This window comes from Bradysia coprophila, unplaced genomic scaffold, assembly GCF_014529535.1.
Source record: "Bradysia coprophila strain Holo2 unplaced genomic scaffold, BU_Bcop_v1 contig_583, whole genome shotgun sequence".
Taxonomy (NCBI): domain Eukaryota; kingdom Metazoa; phylum Arthropoda; class Insecta; order Diptera; family Sciaridae; genus Bradysia; species Bradysia coprophila.
This window is the reverse complement of record NW_023503823.1, coordinates 1,220,880-1,240,102: the sequence shown is the minus strand read 5'-3', so window position 1 is coordinate 1,240,102 and position 19,223 is coordinate 1,220,880. Positions and strand designations below refer to the sequence as shown.

The 19,223-nt window shown below is 34.1% G+C and overlaps 1 protein-coding gene across 1 annotated transcript in view; it reads right to left on the bottom strand.

Annotated features, from left to right (window-relative positions):
• Positions 1-19,223, bottom strand: part of LOC119083309 (frizzled) — a 56,551-nt gene that overhangs the window by 22,042 nt on the left and 15,286 nt on the right. The window contains exons 3-5 of the mRNA XM_037192995.1: positions 13,482-13,601; positions 13,213-13,407; positions 9,635-9,860 (exon numbers count right to left, since the gene is read on the bottom strand). Coding sequence (XP_037048890.1) covers positions 9,635-9,860; positions 13,213-13,407; positions 13,482-13,601 — 541 coding nt within the window. The remainder of the gene's footprint in view (positions 1-9,634; positions 9,861-13,212; positions 13,408-13,481; positions 13,602-19,223) is intronic.

Sequence of the window (19,223 nt, the reverse complement as noted above, 5' to 3'; positions counted from 1 at the left end):
GTTCGAGAGAGATATAAATTGTGTACCAAAGAGGCAACATCATGATAGACAATTTGGTCTTTTCTGCTGTGTCGGTAGAGTAAATATTTTTCTAATAAAAACAAAAATGTTAGCGTGAAGATTGCCTGGCAACACATATAAAATACGTAAGTACACACCGAAAGATATGCGGAACCAAAAAAAAAAAAAATTTTGTTGGAAGGAAAATGTCGGCATATGTTTTCTTTGATCAAACATCATTGTATATAATCAAATTCAAAGAGGGCAATGTAACCAAACCAATATAAACCTGAACAGTAATATCACATAAAAAAAAAGTTTTTACAGTCAAATCTTTATGTAGGTAAAGAACACAGTGCTAAGGCACTGAGAATAAATGTCTTATGTACGGTAGAGAAATGATAATGCTGTGTCAGGTTTTTATTAGCTTTTTTGTTCTGGAAATTTAAGAGTTCGTTTTTGAAGTTCATTGGTTTGGAAATGTTTCGTTTTTTATTCCGTACCGTGGATGCCGTGGATTCTCAAACAGAAAAATTTTATGTTTAGTACTCCGAATAACCTTTAAACGAAGGAATTTCATATTTTTTTTGTATACTCAGTCACTTATTTTGTTGATCAATAAAATTGTAACTACGTTTCCAGAGTGTCTGTATTATTATCAATAAATTTTACGGATGTCATTGCGTCAGAGTACGGGGGAAATTGAAATCACGATCTGTGATAACGTTTCGACAGATGAAAATGAATGTAATCGAAGCAAATTGAATTTTAACAGGTCGATGTGAGTGACATTATCCCCAAAAACTTTACAAACTATTCCGTTCGCCACACAGACGAAATGCAAATTTGTCTCTAAACAAGTGCCACCATAAATTTGCTACAAATCCAATTACGTGAAGAATGTTTCCAAACTCATTTGTGATACAAATACTAAACTATTTGGAATGCGGTGCAGTTTGTAATGTTAACAAAATGGCTTTCCAAAGTTGTACGAGAATAAATATCAATTGAAGTTACATCTAATCGAAAGCGCTAACGGGGAACATAATTATACAAAACGTTTAACATTATTGCAAAACTTTTCAAGATAAATTTTGAAGTGCAAAATTTTCGGAATAATGTTCAGTTAGAGTGGATAAAAGAGCTCTTCTACACCCTACCTGCACACATTCACAATATATTCAGATAAATCCCTAGTCCATAAAATGGTATAGAAGATGTGAATGAGTTACCTTTTTGCCATCTACACGAAATTACACTTTCCACCTCTACGAAAGGGTGGACAGACACATGAGTTTATTTATCGAACATTTGCCTTCTCTCACATCTTCAGTCGATGGACGAGTCAACATATATTCGGAAATGAATTCTTGGCAAAGTTAATATATGGATCGGTGGATGGTTGATAGAAGAATTCAAAATATTTTGATTGTTTTCCCATATTATGTGCAGTGTAACATGAGCAGCAAAAATGTGTGTTTATGATACACCCTAAAGCGATACAGACACCGAATATTTTCATTTTATATTTTCGTTGTCGGATCTTGGAGACACATACCATCCATACTTTATGTGCATGTGCGATGTGTAACACTATAGAGATACAGTAACCGTTCAGTATATTATTATGTGAAACATCAGAATGTGTGTAGTGTGTGTACCTCGGTTATTGTATTATTTTTATCCCCCCATTATTCTGAATTTCTTTTTCTTAATATTGTTCACGATAGAATTTCTGGTTTTACGAGTTCGTAGAGAAAAAATATTATCGAACCCCAAGCAATCAATGAATTCCTTTACCATATTACGGGTGCCTGGCTTATATATGAAAGAAAGAAGAAGAAAAATTCCGTCCTTGCCATCATCTGCCATATATCGTTCACTGACTATAATAATATGTGCGTGTTATAGCGTGCCACCTCTGCTCTTCTACTATCTATTTTGAATAAAAATTCCATTTTCTTGAATAGAGGTCTTTTTCTCCTATATGTCGGTTCAATGTACTGTGTTCTGTATTCTGTATAAGTAAAAAAAAAAAATCTTTTCGTCGTACCCGTTCGCCTCAGATGGTATCCAAACAGAAATTAAGCTCTTTTTGTATACAGTACCCGACTTAATGGTAGAATAAAGAGTCTATTGTTATCGGATTTCTTATATGGAAATTCAAAAACGAGTTTATTATCGATTACAGAGCTTAGAGAAGGAAAAATATGTTTGGTTTTGTTATTGTCACTGTGTGCTGTTTGCGGGCAACTAGTAACGGTAAAATACAAAATGTTTTAGCTCGGGTCAAAGTGCTTGTATGCTGTGCCTTACCGATACATAAATAAATATTGAGAATTTATTTTAACAGAGTCATTACATAACAATGTAACCAAGACCCGTAACACTACACGCCCAACAGATACTTTGATCTTTGAAATGTGGGAGTGGCATTGTGAATTAATGAAATTCTAATGGAATCTAATCAGATGGTGTTGGACTTGGGAAAACGAGAAGAATGTTAATTAACATCTATAATGTACGGCTCAATTTGAAAGGTAATTGTCCCGACATGAATTTCACATACACAATTCAGATGAAATTTGCTTGTTTCCAAACAAAATTGCAACTTCTACTAACTAGATGTAAAGTGATTCACATTCCGAAATATACATCATACAGTCGCATCAGACAACGTTACCAAACTATGATAATGGAAAATATTTTCTCTACTTTCGCCCAGAGACTAAATTCTCTAGCTAATTTTCTACTTTAATCTTCAATTTTAAAGAATGTAGATGTCTTACTATTCCACATTCGACGCACGTAGCGAAATACCTTTTCCATTGCTCTATATTTCATAATAATGGTAGAAGGTATATGCGCTTCCTCTTTGAATTAAGGCATTTCATGACAAATTTTTGTCATTCCTCCATTTGAAAAACTGTAATGCTACTCTGGAGCGCTTAAAAAATATTTTCATTCTGGCACAACAGCACCGAAAGGATTTTTTTTTTCTTTATATATTATTATGATAGCACGAAAATATAAAATGTCTACCTGGCGCGTACCCACACTACACAAGAAAATGGTGATGTAGATTATATAATATAAAAAGGAAATTCTTGTTTACACGATTTGGAAAAATTTTTATTTTTAAATTTGCACGTCTGAAAATACCTCAATTAGAAACGGTACGGTGTGTTATATATGGAGATGTAGTGTGATGCGACATGTTGGTTAAATTTATTTTATGTGTGCCGAAAATTATATACTACACTCGCCTGTACACTGTATGGAAACAGCGTACAACAGCGAACAAATGTTCCTTGCCAGGTCTTTTTATGTTTATGTGCACGTACATTTTAACCCGGTTTTCCACCATCGTACTACACACGTATATGTTGAATTTAAAGTGGAAATTGTTAAAGTTGAAAGTTCGAAGTTTGTGTAGGAGAAAAAATGTGTAGAAAAGAAGAGAATAGGCTAGTCTGTTCTTTGTTGATTTTCAACTTAGTAATGCTGCTAACTTTGTTAGCCAACAAGTTCAACTACAAGTAACAAGTAACAAACTACACTTCATTTGCATGAAAAGGTTTTCGGTTGATGACTTGTATCGAGGGGAATCACTGAAGTTTTCGTTGGTAAATTATTTCAATAACTTAAGCGGACCGAAGTTATATCGCGCTGAAAATACCCAAAGGATAATGTCAGTAGAACCAATATATGTGTGAGTCACTTATTATACGGAGAAGTTTAATTACTGTCTCACTAGTAATTAAACTTCTCTGTTTGTTGGGTGACTGAATATTTCATCAAAGAAAATTTCGTAATTACCCTCATTAGAAATTCGTTAACCCAGACCGACACCCAGACCCTTTTTTATACAAAAATCGGTTAAGCGAACATGTCGCTCATACATGGTACTTGCTATTGTGAGAGTTCTATTTATTTTGGGTGAAAATACTCAAATGTCTATCTACAAATGTATAACATGTCATCCTAAGCATCTTGCAAAAAAAATAAAAATCATGAAAAGTGGAGCAAAATTTTGAAATATAAAAATTTATCCAACTGAAGCTCAAGGGAAAATTGTGAAAATGATATGTCATTCACATTCAAGTATTTACATGTTATTTGCCTAGCGGAATACTACAATGCGAACAGTAGATATATATTGAATCGGACAGAACATCCAGATCTACATTCCATCTATATAAAAATGAAAAAAAAAAACTCGAAAATGTTGAAATTTAGGACAACAATTATGCCAAAAGCACTGAACTATGTGGACGACATTTCCAACATCTGAATTATTTTCATCGAAAATTTTTTTGTGGAAAATTGCATTTCACAACGTTGGGACAAAAAAAAGCATATCAAACAGTTGGAATATTTTGTGTGACAAAGCCTTCAGACTCATAAAGTTCATGAATTTTCAGTGAAGCAGCTAGGTGTACTGTATGGAAGGTACTGTATGGTCTGACACTTTGGAGTAAGTGAAATATACACGACGTATGTCAACATCTAATTGGTTTCGCAATCGAATTGCACTCATCTGTAATCGACAACGCAGACCGACATAAATGATGAGATCTATCTAGTGGTTCCTTAAATGACAACAAAATTGTTAAAACAATTGAAGTAATAGATTCTGTATCAAACATACTAGCCGATACTTCTACCAAACGAAGTTATAGATTCAATGATAACAATTTCTGAAAGATTATTGCTGTGAATTTAACATCAATCCTTTTAAAAAGGTAATTAATCGCGCAGCCACCAATCGAGTTAATGTAAACCTGTAAATCAGCTATGTTATATATCGCGTTGAAGTATTCGATCGCATTGTTCTCTTCAAATATCATTTGAATTCGATGTACTTTTTTCATTGTTCGAAGGACGAGCGGTTGTCGTAGTGTGATAGTAATAAAATACGTACTTCAAGGATTGTCGTTATATGCTGAATACATATATCGCACACTAATTTGGAGAATTCAATTACTACTCATGTGAAAATGAAAGGTTCTCTTAAGAGGCATCGGTACTTAGCTAAAATTGTAGCCTACATTTGTGTGTCTTATATTTCATTTTTGATGAGCGTGCTCAGTTTTTTCAGAGCTGTTCACTCTGCTGCAACCAAATCTATTTTCTGTTGAAAGCTAACACATTCGTGGTCGTTATTGCGTTCCTATATTTTTGAAAAAGGATTCTGGTGGAAAGATATCATCAACTAAAATCCAGTTTTAAAAAAACGCACAAATGTACGCTTTTCATTAACGCACCGATGTCTGTTAAGAGCTGTCAATCCCTCGCACATTTGGGAGGAAAAATATTCGTTTTTAAAACACGCAAACATGTTTTACTTTAAAAAGAAAAATTTGTTTGTGGGTGATAACTTATTCCACTTTGCAGACTGTGTAAATTTGGGTAATCTATACAGGTTTCTCCAAGTGGGATACAGTTAACAAAATTAACGAATTATCACATTTTCGTTTTGCACAGATTCTACATAATTTCTAGTTCCAAAAATTTGACAGTCCTGATACTGAATGATTTTTTGGTTTTTATCCCAGTAAACTGGTCGTTATACATGTGCGACAAACATTTTGACTAGGGAAAAATTCAAAAATTGCATTCAATATAACAGCTGTCAGAATCTGTGGGACTAGTAATATCAGATCCCACATAAAACAAAAATGTGATAATTCGTAATGTTTCATAATTGTATGTTATGCATTTTTGCCTCCTTTAATGGTTTTACTTTTCAAAATAAATTTTTTGAATATTTTTCCACCCAAATGTAGGCTAAAAACTTGCGAAGGGCTTATTGCTTTTAATGAAGAAATAGTGAGCTTGGCACACTGCAAGTTTAGTTTTCTTCTTTTTATTATTATTGCATTGGCATTAAGGTAACGATTTCAAATCAGAGTCGGACTATCTATATAGATATAAGGTAAAGGTTGGTACCGCAAATCTATGGACATACGTTCGATATTTGATATTTTTTTAAGAATTCAATTTCAAAGTCCTTTTTTATTATTGAAATGGGATGATTGTACGCTCGAAATAACAACACACGCATGGTGTGTACACAGCCAGTTCGTATACATTCCTTTTTTGGATTAAACAACAGAAATTAATTGCTAGCACTAACATAAACATCGCGTTTTATGTTGTGCATATATTTGAACTAAACTACCAGGTAACATTCAACGGTTTGTATATAATTTTGACGTAATTATGGTCGGTTTTCATGTTGCATAGAGGTCGGTTTTCATGTTGCATAGAGGTCGGTTTGATGTCTATTTCACACGCAAGCATTGTTTTCATTTTGAGGCAGTAACATTCAAGAAGTCTAGTATTTACGATGCAATGCACTCACTGGTCAAAAGGGAAATGTAGGATTGTGAATGCAAAGTGTAATTATGGTGAGTACCGAGATAGTTGTACCAAATGAAATGTAAACTAATTAGATGAAAACGTTTAGATTTTGTTTGGCAATCAGCATGATGAATGAGTTGAATCTGTTTTGGTTGTCGTGTAAACGTAAATTAAACTTTTGACTATTCATTATGAGACTTAACGTTATCACAAGAATATTGGTAATAAAGTTGTCAATTGAAGTCGAACGTTCCAAGAACGGTTCATGAAGGTGCAACTTCAATTGACAATTTATTTACCTTTTGAATTTTCAATTACAGGTGGAAAACATGCTACGAATGAAATTGAAATTCAACTGAAATTCATATTTCAGAGAGAATTTGCAATATTCTGCTTTCATGGACTGTCTAGAATATCAGAACATTTTATCGTAAAACACCTGAAGAGATTAGCTCAGTGTATTCCACATTTTTCAATTTTATGGTCTTTAAAATCGGAATTATAATCTGAAAAGCGTGAAATTTTTGTAAACAACCGCACGAAAAATGATTTGGAGAAAAAAAAAATGAAACGAAATTGGATAAAAAACGTACTCATTGTTGTCTAGACAGAATATTGTGATATAAATGACACATTAGAGACATGTCGGGCTTTTTCATATTTTATGTATTGCTTATTGAATGCGTGTCGGATAAATGCGGAAAATACCCACAGAATATGAAATTCTATTCCATATGAATAACTGAATAAACAATTTAGGTACTCGTCGTTTTTTCTGGGACGGACGGGACGTCTAGCTTTTAGTAAATTATATGTTTACATGACACAATCTATGAATAGATTTTTTTTTGTTGGTCTCTATACAATCAGTATACGGAATGGAATTTTAAAACCGTCTCATCCATGCTGTTTCTGTCATGATTTTTCTAATTAAAAAGCGAGAGTTCAATCCATTGACACAATAATGGTTCTTCATAGTTCTTTTTCGGTGAAACATTTACTTTAGTTGATGGGTAATATTTAAGATGCATTCCGGGTGGGATGGTTGAAAGTGTTTACTTTGAAAATAAAATCTTAAATACAGAAAGAACTTTTTATGGTATGTTTACACACGCATATTATACGAGGAAAAATATAATGTTTTCGACATTCCCCTTTTAAAGTTAGGATATTTGTGGTTGCAGGTTGAATTAACATAAAATTGGAATGTTTACGAAATGAAATTCGGTGCGCGTTAAATGCGTTTTACACTTTTAAAACATCAAATAAAGCTGAAACTATAAGATTTTATGGCCGAAAAGTCTTTCAATCTGTTCCGACCTCGGTAGAGTTTATGAAAAATTTATTTTAGATTTTACATTTGGAATGAATGGTTTTCTCAGTAGCAATAAGTAGTACAGAAGCAATATCTTTTATTTACAGCTCATATTGGTGTACACATTATGGTAAAGTACATATGAATGAAAGAAACAGTTGAAGGTAAAGTCAATAATCAATAATCACACAAGGCGCAGCTTAATCCATCTATCCACCAATTGAATTGTGGTTTATATTACTCATAAATACAAAATGTTTGAAAATCAAGAAATTAGCGAAAATTTATTAACCTTGGTGGCCGCGTGTGCAAATAGTGTGTATCCTTGGTATCCAGGATACTGGAACTTTTTTTGCCAAAATTCAGATACTGCACAATTTACCCAGCCCAACGGGAAGAAATAATGAAAAAGAGAAAAAAAAGCGGAAAATTGACTAGAAATTGGGAATTGATCGGTAAACGGGAAAATTACTAGGAGTCTGGAGATGACCGGAAATCGGAAATCAAGAGAGAATTTGAGTAATGAGAAATGACCAGAAATCGGGAAATGACCAGATATCGGGAAAATAGCTGGGAATCGGGAAATAAACGAAAATCAAGAACTGACCAGAAATCGGGAAATGACCGAAAATGGTGAAAAGACCGGAAATCTGGAAATGGCCGGTAATTTGGAAATTACTAGAAATCGGGAGATGACTACGAATCGAGAAATTACCAGAAATCGGGAAAATGTCAGAAAACGGAAAATTGGTCCTTGCAATCAAGATCGGGAATTGATTGAAAAACTAGAAAATAAGACGGAAACCTCTGGTGTGATTGGCAAATGCGGTTTAGATTTAATTAAAAAAATTGTCAGCAGAATTACGGAAAAAACACACGAAAAACGAGCGACGAACTACCTAATTCAAAGATTAGGGTTGGTTATTCAACGTGGCAATGTTTAGGAACATTACCACATTCAAAGGATTTAAATGAAATACATTATTTGTAAACTAATTTTGTTAAAGAACGTATAAATAAATAACTTAAAATTCCTGAAAATAAGTCAATTTCATTCATCCGTAAGGAATGGAACACAAAAATTTGTACTCGCTCCGCTCCCGCCTTCCTGATGATACGAAGAAAAACATTGTTTTTCAGCATTATTGAGAAATGATGCTGAATGTGTTCAGGAACCTTAAAGAGGATTTGTATAGGTAATAGGTATGTTGCTTCAGAAAGATTGAAAATTAAATATTCTTTATCAGGAAATCGCAGCATTTTTAGCGGAAAACCCAAATAATATTACAGCGAAATTTGGTCGAAATTTAGTGGATACAAGGATACTGGGGAAAAATATAATTTCCACACGCTGGCCTTCTTGCAAAACAAATAAATATAAAACCCAATGAAGTAATACATTTTTGTTTCGATTACGAGGGACTGATACGCATACGGGCTCCCCGTCTACTCCACAAAGAGTAAGTATCAAAAAAGCATAACAGAACTCATTAAAATTTCGATCCACCTACAATCCATATGACATTCAATGAAAACATATCTGTCAGATATTGTTCAGTAATTTCTTATAGCTCACTTCGTCGTCATTAATTATTTAATTATTTTTTCGTTCTGTGTTCACAACATTTTTTGTAGACATAAAATTCAAAGCGAATTCCTTAAATGGCGAAGAGTGTTAATTACGGGTAATTTGAGAGTAAATATTGACAAGGAATGTGGCAATTACAAAAAATATAAGTTTTGGTTTCGTTATTTTATGTTTTATAAACATTTTGTCGCAGTGAAGATAGAGGACACTGTCGCGTAAACAACATTTTAATGATGTTCAAGTGTACAAGCTAAAGTGATTTTATTAAGAAATTGATGTAGCTGATACGTGTAGTACATCAACTGCATTAATTTCTTAATTTTTCACGTCACAACACAATTTATAAAAAAGTTTCAATTTCTTACCTTCAACTTTTCCCAATGCTAAAACAGATATGGTTTGTAGTGCTGGAATGGCCCACGCAACCAAATGAAACAAATGCGATTTGTTTTCGATCGCCTCATGTCCCCACTTTAGTCCAGCTGCTAAGAACCATGCTAATGCAAGACAAGCCCACCACGCAAATGCAGCCATACAACAGAAATACAATGCCATAAATAAAATTGTACACGAGGTTGATTGACGATGACCCTGTTCGAAGAGAAAATATTTCATTTTCAGTATATCTGCAACAACCGCATCCCTTGTATCCGAAGGAATGAAAAATATTTCTTTTCTTTTTGTTTCTATGCAAATGTTGTCGATGCTTTAATCATAATAAATTACCGAACAGTATGAAGGCGGTACTGTACGATATAATAGTGAATAGTTCTACACAGAAAATTCATAAAATGATTCGAATAGAGAAGTAAAGTTAAAAGTTTTTGAATGATCAAGAAACTCACGACGACGACGGATGTTCTTATTTAGTTTGTATTTCGTTACCATATATAAGTATACCGTTGTGTGTGTTTTAAGTTAACGTTACGCCGGCTATGGAACAGTATGGAGTCTTTCTGAAAACCCAATGTAGCGCAAAATCATTTTGTTGTATACACATAATCAGTGTACAAATATGTTTATGAATTGAAAGATGAATAAAAGTGGAGTGTATTGAATTTCATTTTCGTATGAACAACATGAAATTGTTGTTTATTATAAGTATAACAAAATCTAGTTTATGTTAATTTAGATCATGTGAAATATATTGTAGATGTACGTACGTTGCATGTCGTTCACTGGAATAATAATTCAGCTCAGAAACGTTTCTCTATTTTATGTGCATATTAATAAGCGTATACCACATCAGCAAATATTTGAGTATTGTAATGAACTTTCATGAATAATAATTAATGGAATTAGATACTGTGTTGAGATTCTGTGGCTAGGAATTTAGCTTATGCAAAGCTGGATGGTTGTTTTTGTTTGTATGGATAGCCAAATCGAATCAATCGATTTACTTCAAAGTTTGATGTAAAGAGACCAAAGAGATATCATTGTAAAAAATCGTGAAATTCTACAGAAACTGCTAGTATCAACAGAATCAATGTTTGGTCTCTCTAGTGAAGTAATAGATTCACTTTCCGATATGCAATAGTTATTTATGTAACAAGTGATAAAAAATTGAAAAATTGAGTTTTCGTGTGAATTTTGTTGTCCCGAGGCTAAGCCGAGGTCAATAAACACACGAAAACGAGGCTTTTCAACTTTTTTCCCGAGTTATGTAATGGATTTTACATGCTTTTGAAACCTAACCAAAATTTCTTGTTTTCTCTAGGTGTGTAATAAGCAACGACCCTATGGAATACAAAAGCATGTAAAACTAAATAATTAACAGATCTCGTCTTGATTTCCACTTACGAGCACTCCGTTTACACTTTAAACAATAGAAAAGAAGCAAAAGGAGGCAAAACGGAGTACTTTTGTGGTAAGTGGGAATTAAGCCTTAGTAATGATACAGTTAGAGGCATCAGTGACATTTCTGCATGAATTTACTTAAGCTGTTTTCCAGCCGGTCCACTCCAGCTGAAAAACAATTGAAGAAAATTCATGCTAAAATATCACTGCCTCTAACTGCCTCATTACAAAATCTGTTTATTCTTTAGTTTTACATATCGTCAAGTGAATCTTTTACTTCACTAGACTTAACATTCATTCTGCTGATTAGCCGTTTCCGTGTTATGGTATGCTTATGCTTCCACACGATTGTTAAAGGATAGTGGAAAACAATTTAGCGACCTCAGAAGTCAGACAAAATCTGACTTTAGGAAAATATGAAAAACGTTGAAAATCGTTTCAAATTGGGGAGTAGATGAGGTGTAAACTTTATGTTACTTCAGCAAACAATTAGAGATTAATTAAGGGAATCAACTTTTGATGATGTTAGCAATCGGGCTCGTGGAAAATCAAAAGTTATAGCTCGGCTAGCAAGGCTGTATACTTTGGGGAGGTCACGCAGATACAGATACGCGGGTTACACACCACAGTTGATGATAAAATGGCCGATTTCATACAAAAATTCACCTACTCTGATGATTCTCGTCGTCTTAATGATGTGGTGAATTTTTTTACATGTAAAATCATCAGAAGTGGTGTGTTCCCGCGTATCTAATAAAATGGCGGTCTGCGTGACCTCCCCAAAGTATACAGCCTTGCTCGGCTAGGGCCTTTTTTTTAAAGAAAAAAACATAAAAGAGCCCTATACGAGCAACAACTTTTAAGTTTCTATCACTGGCACCTTCAAAACATGATTCCTCTAATTATTATCTTATTGTTTGCTTAGGTCGCGCTACTTTTGTTTTTCGGCAATATCTTTACTGTTTTTGATCCAAATGACACTGGTCAAAATTCCATCGTATCTTTGTCTCTCAGAAGCATTTGTCTAAGAGATACAAATCGAAATGAACTCAGACATAAGCTCCGCAACGTTATCCTCACCCCCAGCCGATGCTGTTAGTAGGAACCGTAGGGACTTGTAGGGACGAGGTAAGTAAATAATTTTAAATAAATGCCGCATGGCAGTTGACCGATGCAAAATTGTTAAACCATTCCAAAATGATCTCATCCGTTTTGTTGTTTACCTTTCAAAATTTGTAATTACCGTAAACCGTAATAAAGCACACTGCATACGAGCACAGTAAGTCAACCGGCAAAATGGCAATTAACGATTTTCAACTCGCTTTTGTCATGAATTTAATTTACTCCACCTAAAGCAACCTATTTACAAGAACAATTTGCAAACACGACACAGATAATCGCAAAACCGTAAATTTTTTAACGATTTAATAAATTAACGAGGATGAAAATAAATGAAAGAAAATTTGAATATTGAAAGAAGCCACAGCGCTCAGCATCCTCAGCGATCATCTCGTTGGCTTTTGTTAAATAAATGGAGGAGCTGGGCAAAACGAAATCTCGATAAATTCATTTAACATGTTGCTGAAATCCAAAGTCATTGTCTGGTATAATTACAAAAATAAAAGAAAAAAGAAAAACGTTGTGCCCTTTTAGTCCGATTCCGAGGCAGATGGTACACAGAGAATGTTTATATCTTTTAGCTCATTCCATAAACGTTTGTATTATACACACAGTTTGCCTTTGCCATGAAAATTTATGGATCACCATTTACAAAAATGTTGTAGAAACTTAATAATAACTGCAGACAGAAAAAACGACATTATTTCAGAGTTCTCTTTTGCCTTCAACTTTTAAAACATCGACCGTTTGTATTCTTATTTGTGCGAAACAAAAAACCGCCATTACAACATATAATATTGACTCTTGTTCGGTCGTTTATATATAACATTTGGCATGCAAGACGATTTATATGATGCTTACAAACAAGTTCCTTATAATAACCAGATAATTAGTTTCTCTCTTTCTCTCGTTTTTATGAAATAAATTTTATTAAATTGCAAAGAAAACCGATTGGAAATTATAGTTTTGCTTCGTAAATTATTCTCTTCTATTGTGTGTAGATATACAATTGTCTGCATAAAATTACCTGAGTTATTGTGGAAATCATCTGTAAACCTCTCAGTCGATTCGGCGGTGGAAATGGTTCCCGACACGAAACTGAATCCCCAGCACCAAGGCCAGCAACGAATGCACACCCGACCACTAAATAACATATTGCCAGAAAAACAATCGCTCTTTCTGGATATCGAAAACGTGATGGATCGATTAAAAATGTTAAAACCTGAAACCGGAAAGAAGTTTTTTTTTGTAGATTTTGTCCGATAGAAAACATAATAATTTATTCATTAAACATACCGTAAAAAGACAACTGGCACAGCAAACAGCTGCCCATGATCCGACCCAATATCGTAACACCGTTCGCTCACTTTCGGCGAAAAACATTCCATAACAAGGTGCGCCGCAATTCTTTTCTTCCTGCAACAAAGAAACATCGAAAAGAAACGTTTAGTGAAAAGTTATTAATCCGAAACTAATTCTTTCTACAAATATTTGAAATTAAATTCAACATTTAAGACAGGTTGTTAGTGTACGAGTATGTTTAATACGTTTAATACTCCGCTGATGTCCTCTTTAAACATTTTTTTCACGTATCCTTTTTATAGGTTTTACGTACGTAATATACGAGTGTGATATGTGTTGTGCACACATTCTTCTTACTACAAAACCACAGCCTGCAAAAATGTGTGGATGCCGTGTCTCGTATATTAATTGTATCAAACACTGTATGTGGATAGTTAACATAAAGGCAGCATTTGTATGGTAATTTGAACAGAAACTTGATACTTTTTCCCATTATCGTTATTATGATATTAAAGCTTTTTTTGCTGCTGCTGCTACCCATGTTCCATGTTCACCATAGCGCTCGGAATATTGTTTGCCGAGATATCTGTGTGTGATGTTGTTTCATTTTTGCGGTTTCATTTGGTACACAATGTCACATCATTAAGATATATTCCAATGATATGAAAATGTGGAGTAGGTAATTGATACACACGAATGGGTCGCTTTGTTTGTTTCTTGTCGCTTTTTTTTATCGACAATGTTTTGGTGCGCTTTTATTTTCTCTTGACTTGAAATAAATTGTTTCACATTACTTGCGGTTTATCGAGATCATGTATCTGGGGAATGTAAACCCATAACGAATAATGCTTGTGAGCTTAGCACAGCTAACACAATAAAATGTAGTGTTGGAAACGAAATGGTAAATAAGAGTCGTTCACTAGTTTTATTAACTGAATGATCCGACATACTATTAGTCATACGCTACACACATTCATCTGCTTCACTCTCTGCCATCAGATATATATTTTTTAGAGAAAATAATTATTTTTGGCAAGGATGTGCGAGTCATTTTAATTGGTAGGCAGTTATGTGGAATCGAAAATAACGCAGTCATCCTCTTCAGAACGAAATAATTAAGGAAGACATCACTGTAAGCATTACATTTAAATAATTGGATGTTGTAAGCATGCCTCATTTCACGTAGAATCCTGCTGTGATATTGAACGTTCTATGTGATGTGGTGAGCTACAATATAATTTGCATACATACTGGTTATAGATACTGGTAGATGGGTATAGTAATCGATACACAAAGTGGGATAATTGTTGTTCATATTAAATCAGTGAAGAAAGTTGAAGGTAAGGTCGTTTAGAAATGGGTAAAATTTGATTCTGGTCGAAAGGTCATCATCAAATTGAAAACTATACAATCAGAATAAGATATGACTGTGCCCAATCAACGCACCAAATAAATGCTGAAATTGAAACCACAAAAAGGTTACCAGAAGAACCATGTTCGATTTATTCGTTTAGTGACCTCACTAACAGACTTCCATAGTCTGGACCACCGGCCTAATGTGACTTGTGAACCATGCCTCGAAGTATGCAAATCGTTACGTCACTAGAATATTTCAGAGTGTACATCGTTGCAGCCACTACACTGCAATTACCCAAACTATTAGGCTTGAGTGAACTTTAGGACGTTACCAATGCGATATAATTGTTAGAAAAATTCCATGTGGAATTGTCTGACACGGGATTCGAACCTGGATCATTTACCGGTTTAAAACTTATCTCATTGTTTGTGAACTCTTGGACGTCAGACATGGCTAGCTGCTCCCAAAAGATAAGGTTTGATTTTGCTTTATCCTTACATATCAACTTTGTTGCTCTGAACTATCTTAATTTAGTGATAGTAATAGACTCGTAAACCGATGTTTAGCCTGTTTAGCATACATGTATCGGAATTTCTAAATTGAACCAACGAAAGAGAACCGATCAACCATGAAAAACATAACTCGTTTCCTTTTTTTGTCGTGACATTTAATCCCTGGAGGATGGTATTCAAAGCGAAGATAATACATCTCGAATATTGATATGGAAATTGTTGAATATCTTGAACGTTGTTGAAGGGGAAAAAAGGAACAACTTGAACAAACACTCAAAATGACACTTCTTCACAACACAATTGTGAAAAAATGTTTTGACTTCCATTCCATTTAAATAAATCCACCGACTGTATACATATCCCGATGCCACACCATCAAGATGATTCGAAATTTTTGTTCATTTCGTTTTATATTTATATGGAAGGGAGGCGAACGAAAAAATTGGATTTCTTTCGTTCATTCATCCAATGATATATTTATGGTAAACATAAAACGGAACAATTCGCGGTTAATAGATTGATACTTTTTATTACTTCAAATATAAAATGTTATGTTTGTAGTCCTGTGTGTAATCTAAAAAATAAAAATGAAAAAAAAATACGAGCACAAGTATGGCAATACATAAAAAGACGTTACTTAAATTAATGGATGGTTATAAAAACCGAAACCACATAAACGCAAACAAAACGAAAATAGAGTGAAACCACACTGATTTGTAATTCTTTCAATATGAATGATGGAATGAATGGTGGTGCTTTTGTCTTGCTTTTTTATTTACCATCATGGTAAATGTATTCATAGTCGACAGACGACCGGCGTTTTATTTGCTAATATTTTTTGTATAAACAAAAATGTTTGTCAAACCTATAAGAGAACACGAGACCCGAAATAAGGAGAAATTTATTTACAATTTCATCCGGATAGTAACAAAAAAGTCGGATACATAAGTTAAGAAGTAACGACTAAGACTATCAGGGGTAAATGGGAGAATTTGTCATTTTTCAAGTTACTTACTTTTTAGCAACTTCTTGAATTTATTGTTTGTTTCCGTGTTATTCATAGACATAGGGAATACGAATCAAGTTGAACGAGTTTTTGGAGTGAGAGTAGTAGGGTGGTCGAAATGTGTACGAAATATTTGGAGCCTATGTCTTAGGATCCCCTAGCGATTGTGATGCCCTTGACGAGAAATACGAGAGATAAAAAAATGAAGCAATTCTGTTTGTTTTGAAAAAATTATGAAAAAATCAGGGTTTACAAAATCATTGTTAAATTCAATTTCAATCGGTTTATCAATTTTTAAAATGTTATCAATTTATGCAGTAGATTACAGTGTGTGTAACACGAAAGATGAACGCACCTGTCAATATCGTGCTCTTGAGTGAAGATGTTTCGAAACGAAATCCCTTTGAGCGAAATGTTAAACTGCCAAAAAAATTTGAAGAGTAAATCTGACTCGAATTAATAGAGATTGTCCTTAGATTTAACTTAAGACAGTATCCAACTTCGAAGAAAAATGAGATTTTTTGACGATGTATATCCGTGAACTTTGAACAAATCCGAAAGCGAATTTTCTTTAATATTTGACTTCCAATGGTAATGCAATCTCATTTCAGTTTATTTGCGTCTTTATTTCAAGATGACTTAGATCGTCGGTTTCGTCAGATTCGATACTTTATTCTATAATTATGTAAAGTCTTGTCCACAATTGTCTTTGAATTCCTCAGCGATACAAGACTGTACATAATTTTCAATCAACCTTAGCCAGCAACACAACAATATCCAACCAAATTTATTCTGTAAGTTTGTAGGGCCATTAAAAGTTAAATAATTAATCTGTAAGCGGCTCAGCTAATGCACTCAGACAAACTGTAAGTATAATTAACTCTTAAATTCCACCTCGAACCATTTTAACAATGGATCAAGCTTTCATTAAGAGTTGTTCAAAATAACAGAAAAATTGTACGAACTGCAGATCATTTATCAACAGTCTCTATATGAGATAAAGAGCAGTCTGCTGCTACCACAACTATTACGAACTTTGTATACGAAAACTTTATTTTTCATCAGAGTGTGCAATATTTACATTGCATTAAAGTTGCATATCTTTCATGAGAATATTATGATACAAAATCCATAATCTCCACATCAACTGAATAGATTTCAACGAATATAATGTTCTTCAGTAAAACTTCCCAGAATGCTGGATCGAAGTCAGTTAGTTTGAATTGTTAAGAGGTGCAATTTACCAAAGAAATTTTATGTACTGCTGAAAATGGAAATATCTTGAATAAATCCCTCACCAGCATCCAGTTACATAACTCAGTTATACCCAAAACCAGTGTGTACACGACTATCATATAATAATATAAAATATAATCTGGAAAACTTGTACGAATAAAGCGCAAACGATGCAAAATTTTATGTATTCACCATTTATCGAAGTGGTTGTATAATATGTAAGAGACCAGATCCGATATGGCATACACACCGTGCAGCTTAAAATGCAGTTATGGAAGTAACTGCAGAATGGGTTTTCAGAATTGTCATTCGTTTTACATCTAATAAAAAATAATTGTGCCATTTGCCGTAAAGCCAATTGTTAGATATAATTTTGATAAAATAAGAAAATTCGTTCTTTAAAGAGCTCGCTATGTGCGATGATGAGAAAATAATGTTACATGTATTAATGTGCAATTGACTGGGGTTTTCATTCAGCTGAGCAGTACTATTGAAAATCAAGTCTTTCTAACTTAAGACGAAGAGCATACCGCTATTTGGATGATAATTGTGAAATTTTTGCAGTCGTAAAATTGAAGAACTTTATGACCGTCCTACCAGATCTAAACCGTAAGAATGTGTATATTTCGTTGAGCAGCGAAGAATTCCGAAATTAGCGTTGCGAAAGTTATGTTATGTTGCATCATTATGCAAAACTTTGAGTGTTCCATTTAGAGATTAGGGAACGATGGATTTTATGAACGATAAATCCAAACGAAAACACTAACGGAAATGGTAAGTTTGGTCGGGATACACTGACAATCTCAACCACACTGACACATTAAACTCAAATAACACTCCCAACACAATGACACACTCAAAGCAAACCTGACATCACTAACCCCACTGATACTCCAAACCATATTGACACTACTAACCATACTGACACTCCTAACCCTACTGACACCCTAACCCTACTGACACTCCTAACCCTACTGACACTCCTAACCCTACTGACACTCCTAACCCTACTGACACTCCTAACCCTACTGACAATCCTAATCACACTATCATTTCCAATCATACTGACGCTTCCAACCATACTGACACTCAAAACAACCTATTAATACTGACACCGACACACCGACATTTCTTACCACCCTAACACTCTTAACAACACTTGACATTCTTAACCGCACTGACATTCCTAACCACACAGATACCCCTTACCACACTGATACTACTAACCACATCAACTTTCATTTAATTTTAGTAATTTCTTAGGAATCACAATTCCGATCGAATCCTAGTTACAAGGGAATGAACCGTTATTCCAATTGAATTGCAATTCATAGAGAATCGTGATTTCTAGCGAATCGGAATTACAGAGAATGGGTATTCCTATTGAATCGTAATTCCTGGCGAATCGTAATTCCTTGGAAGTCGTAACTCCTTTGGAATCATAACTCCGTGGGAATCGGAATTCCAATTAGAAGTTAAGCTAAGGGAACCCAAATGAAGCTAGGCGAACCAAAGTGAAGCAAGGTGAAACTTAGTGAAGCTCATCGAACCCATCAAATTTTCCTTTCCATTTGGGTTTGCGTTTTCGTTTCGATTTATCGTTCGAAAAATCTGACGTTCCCTAA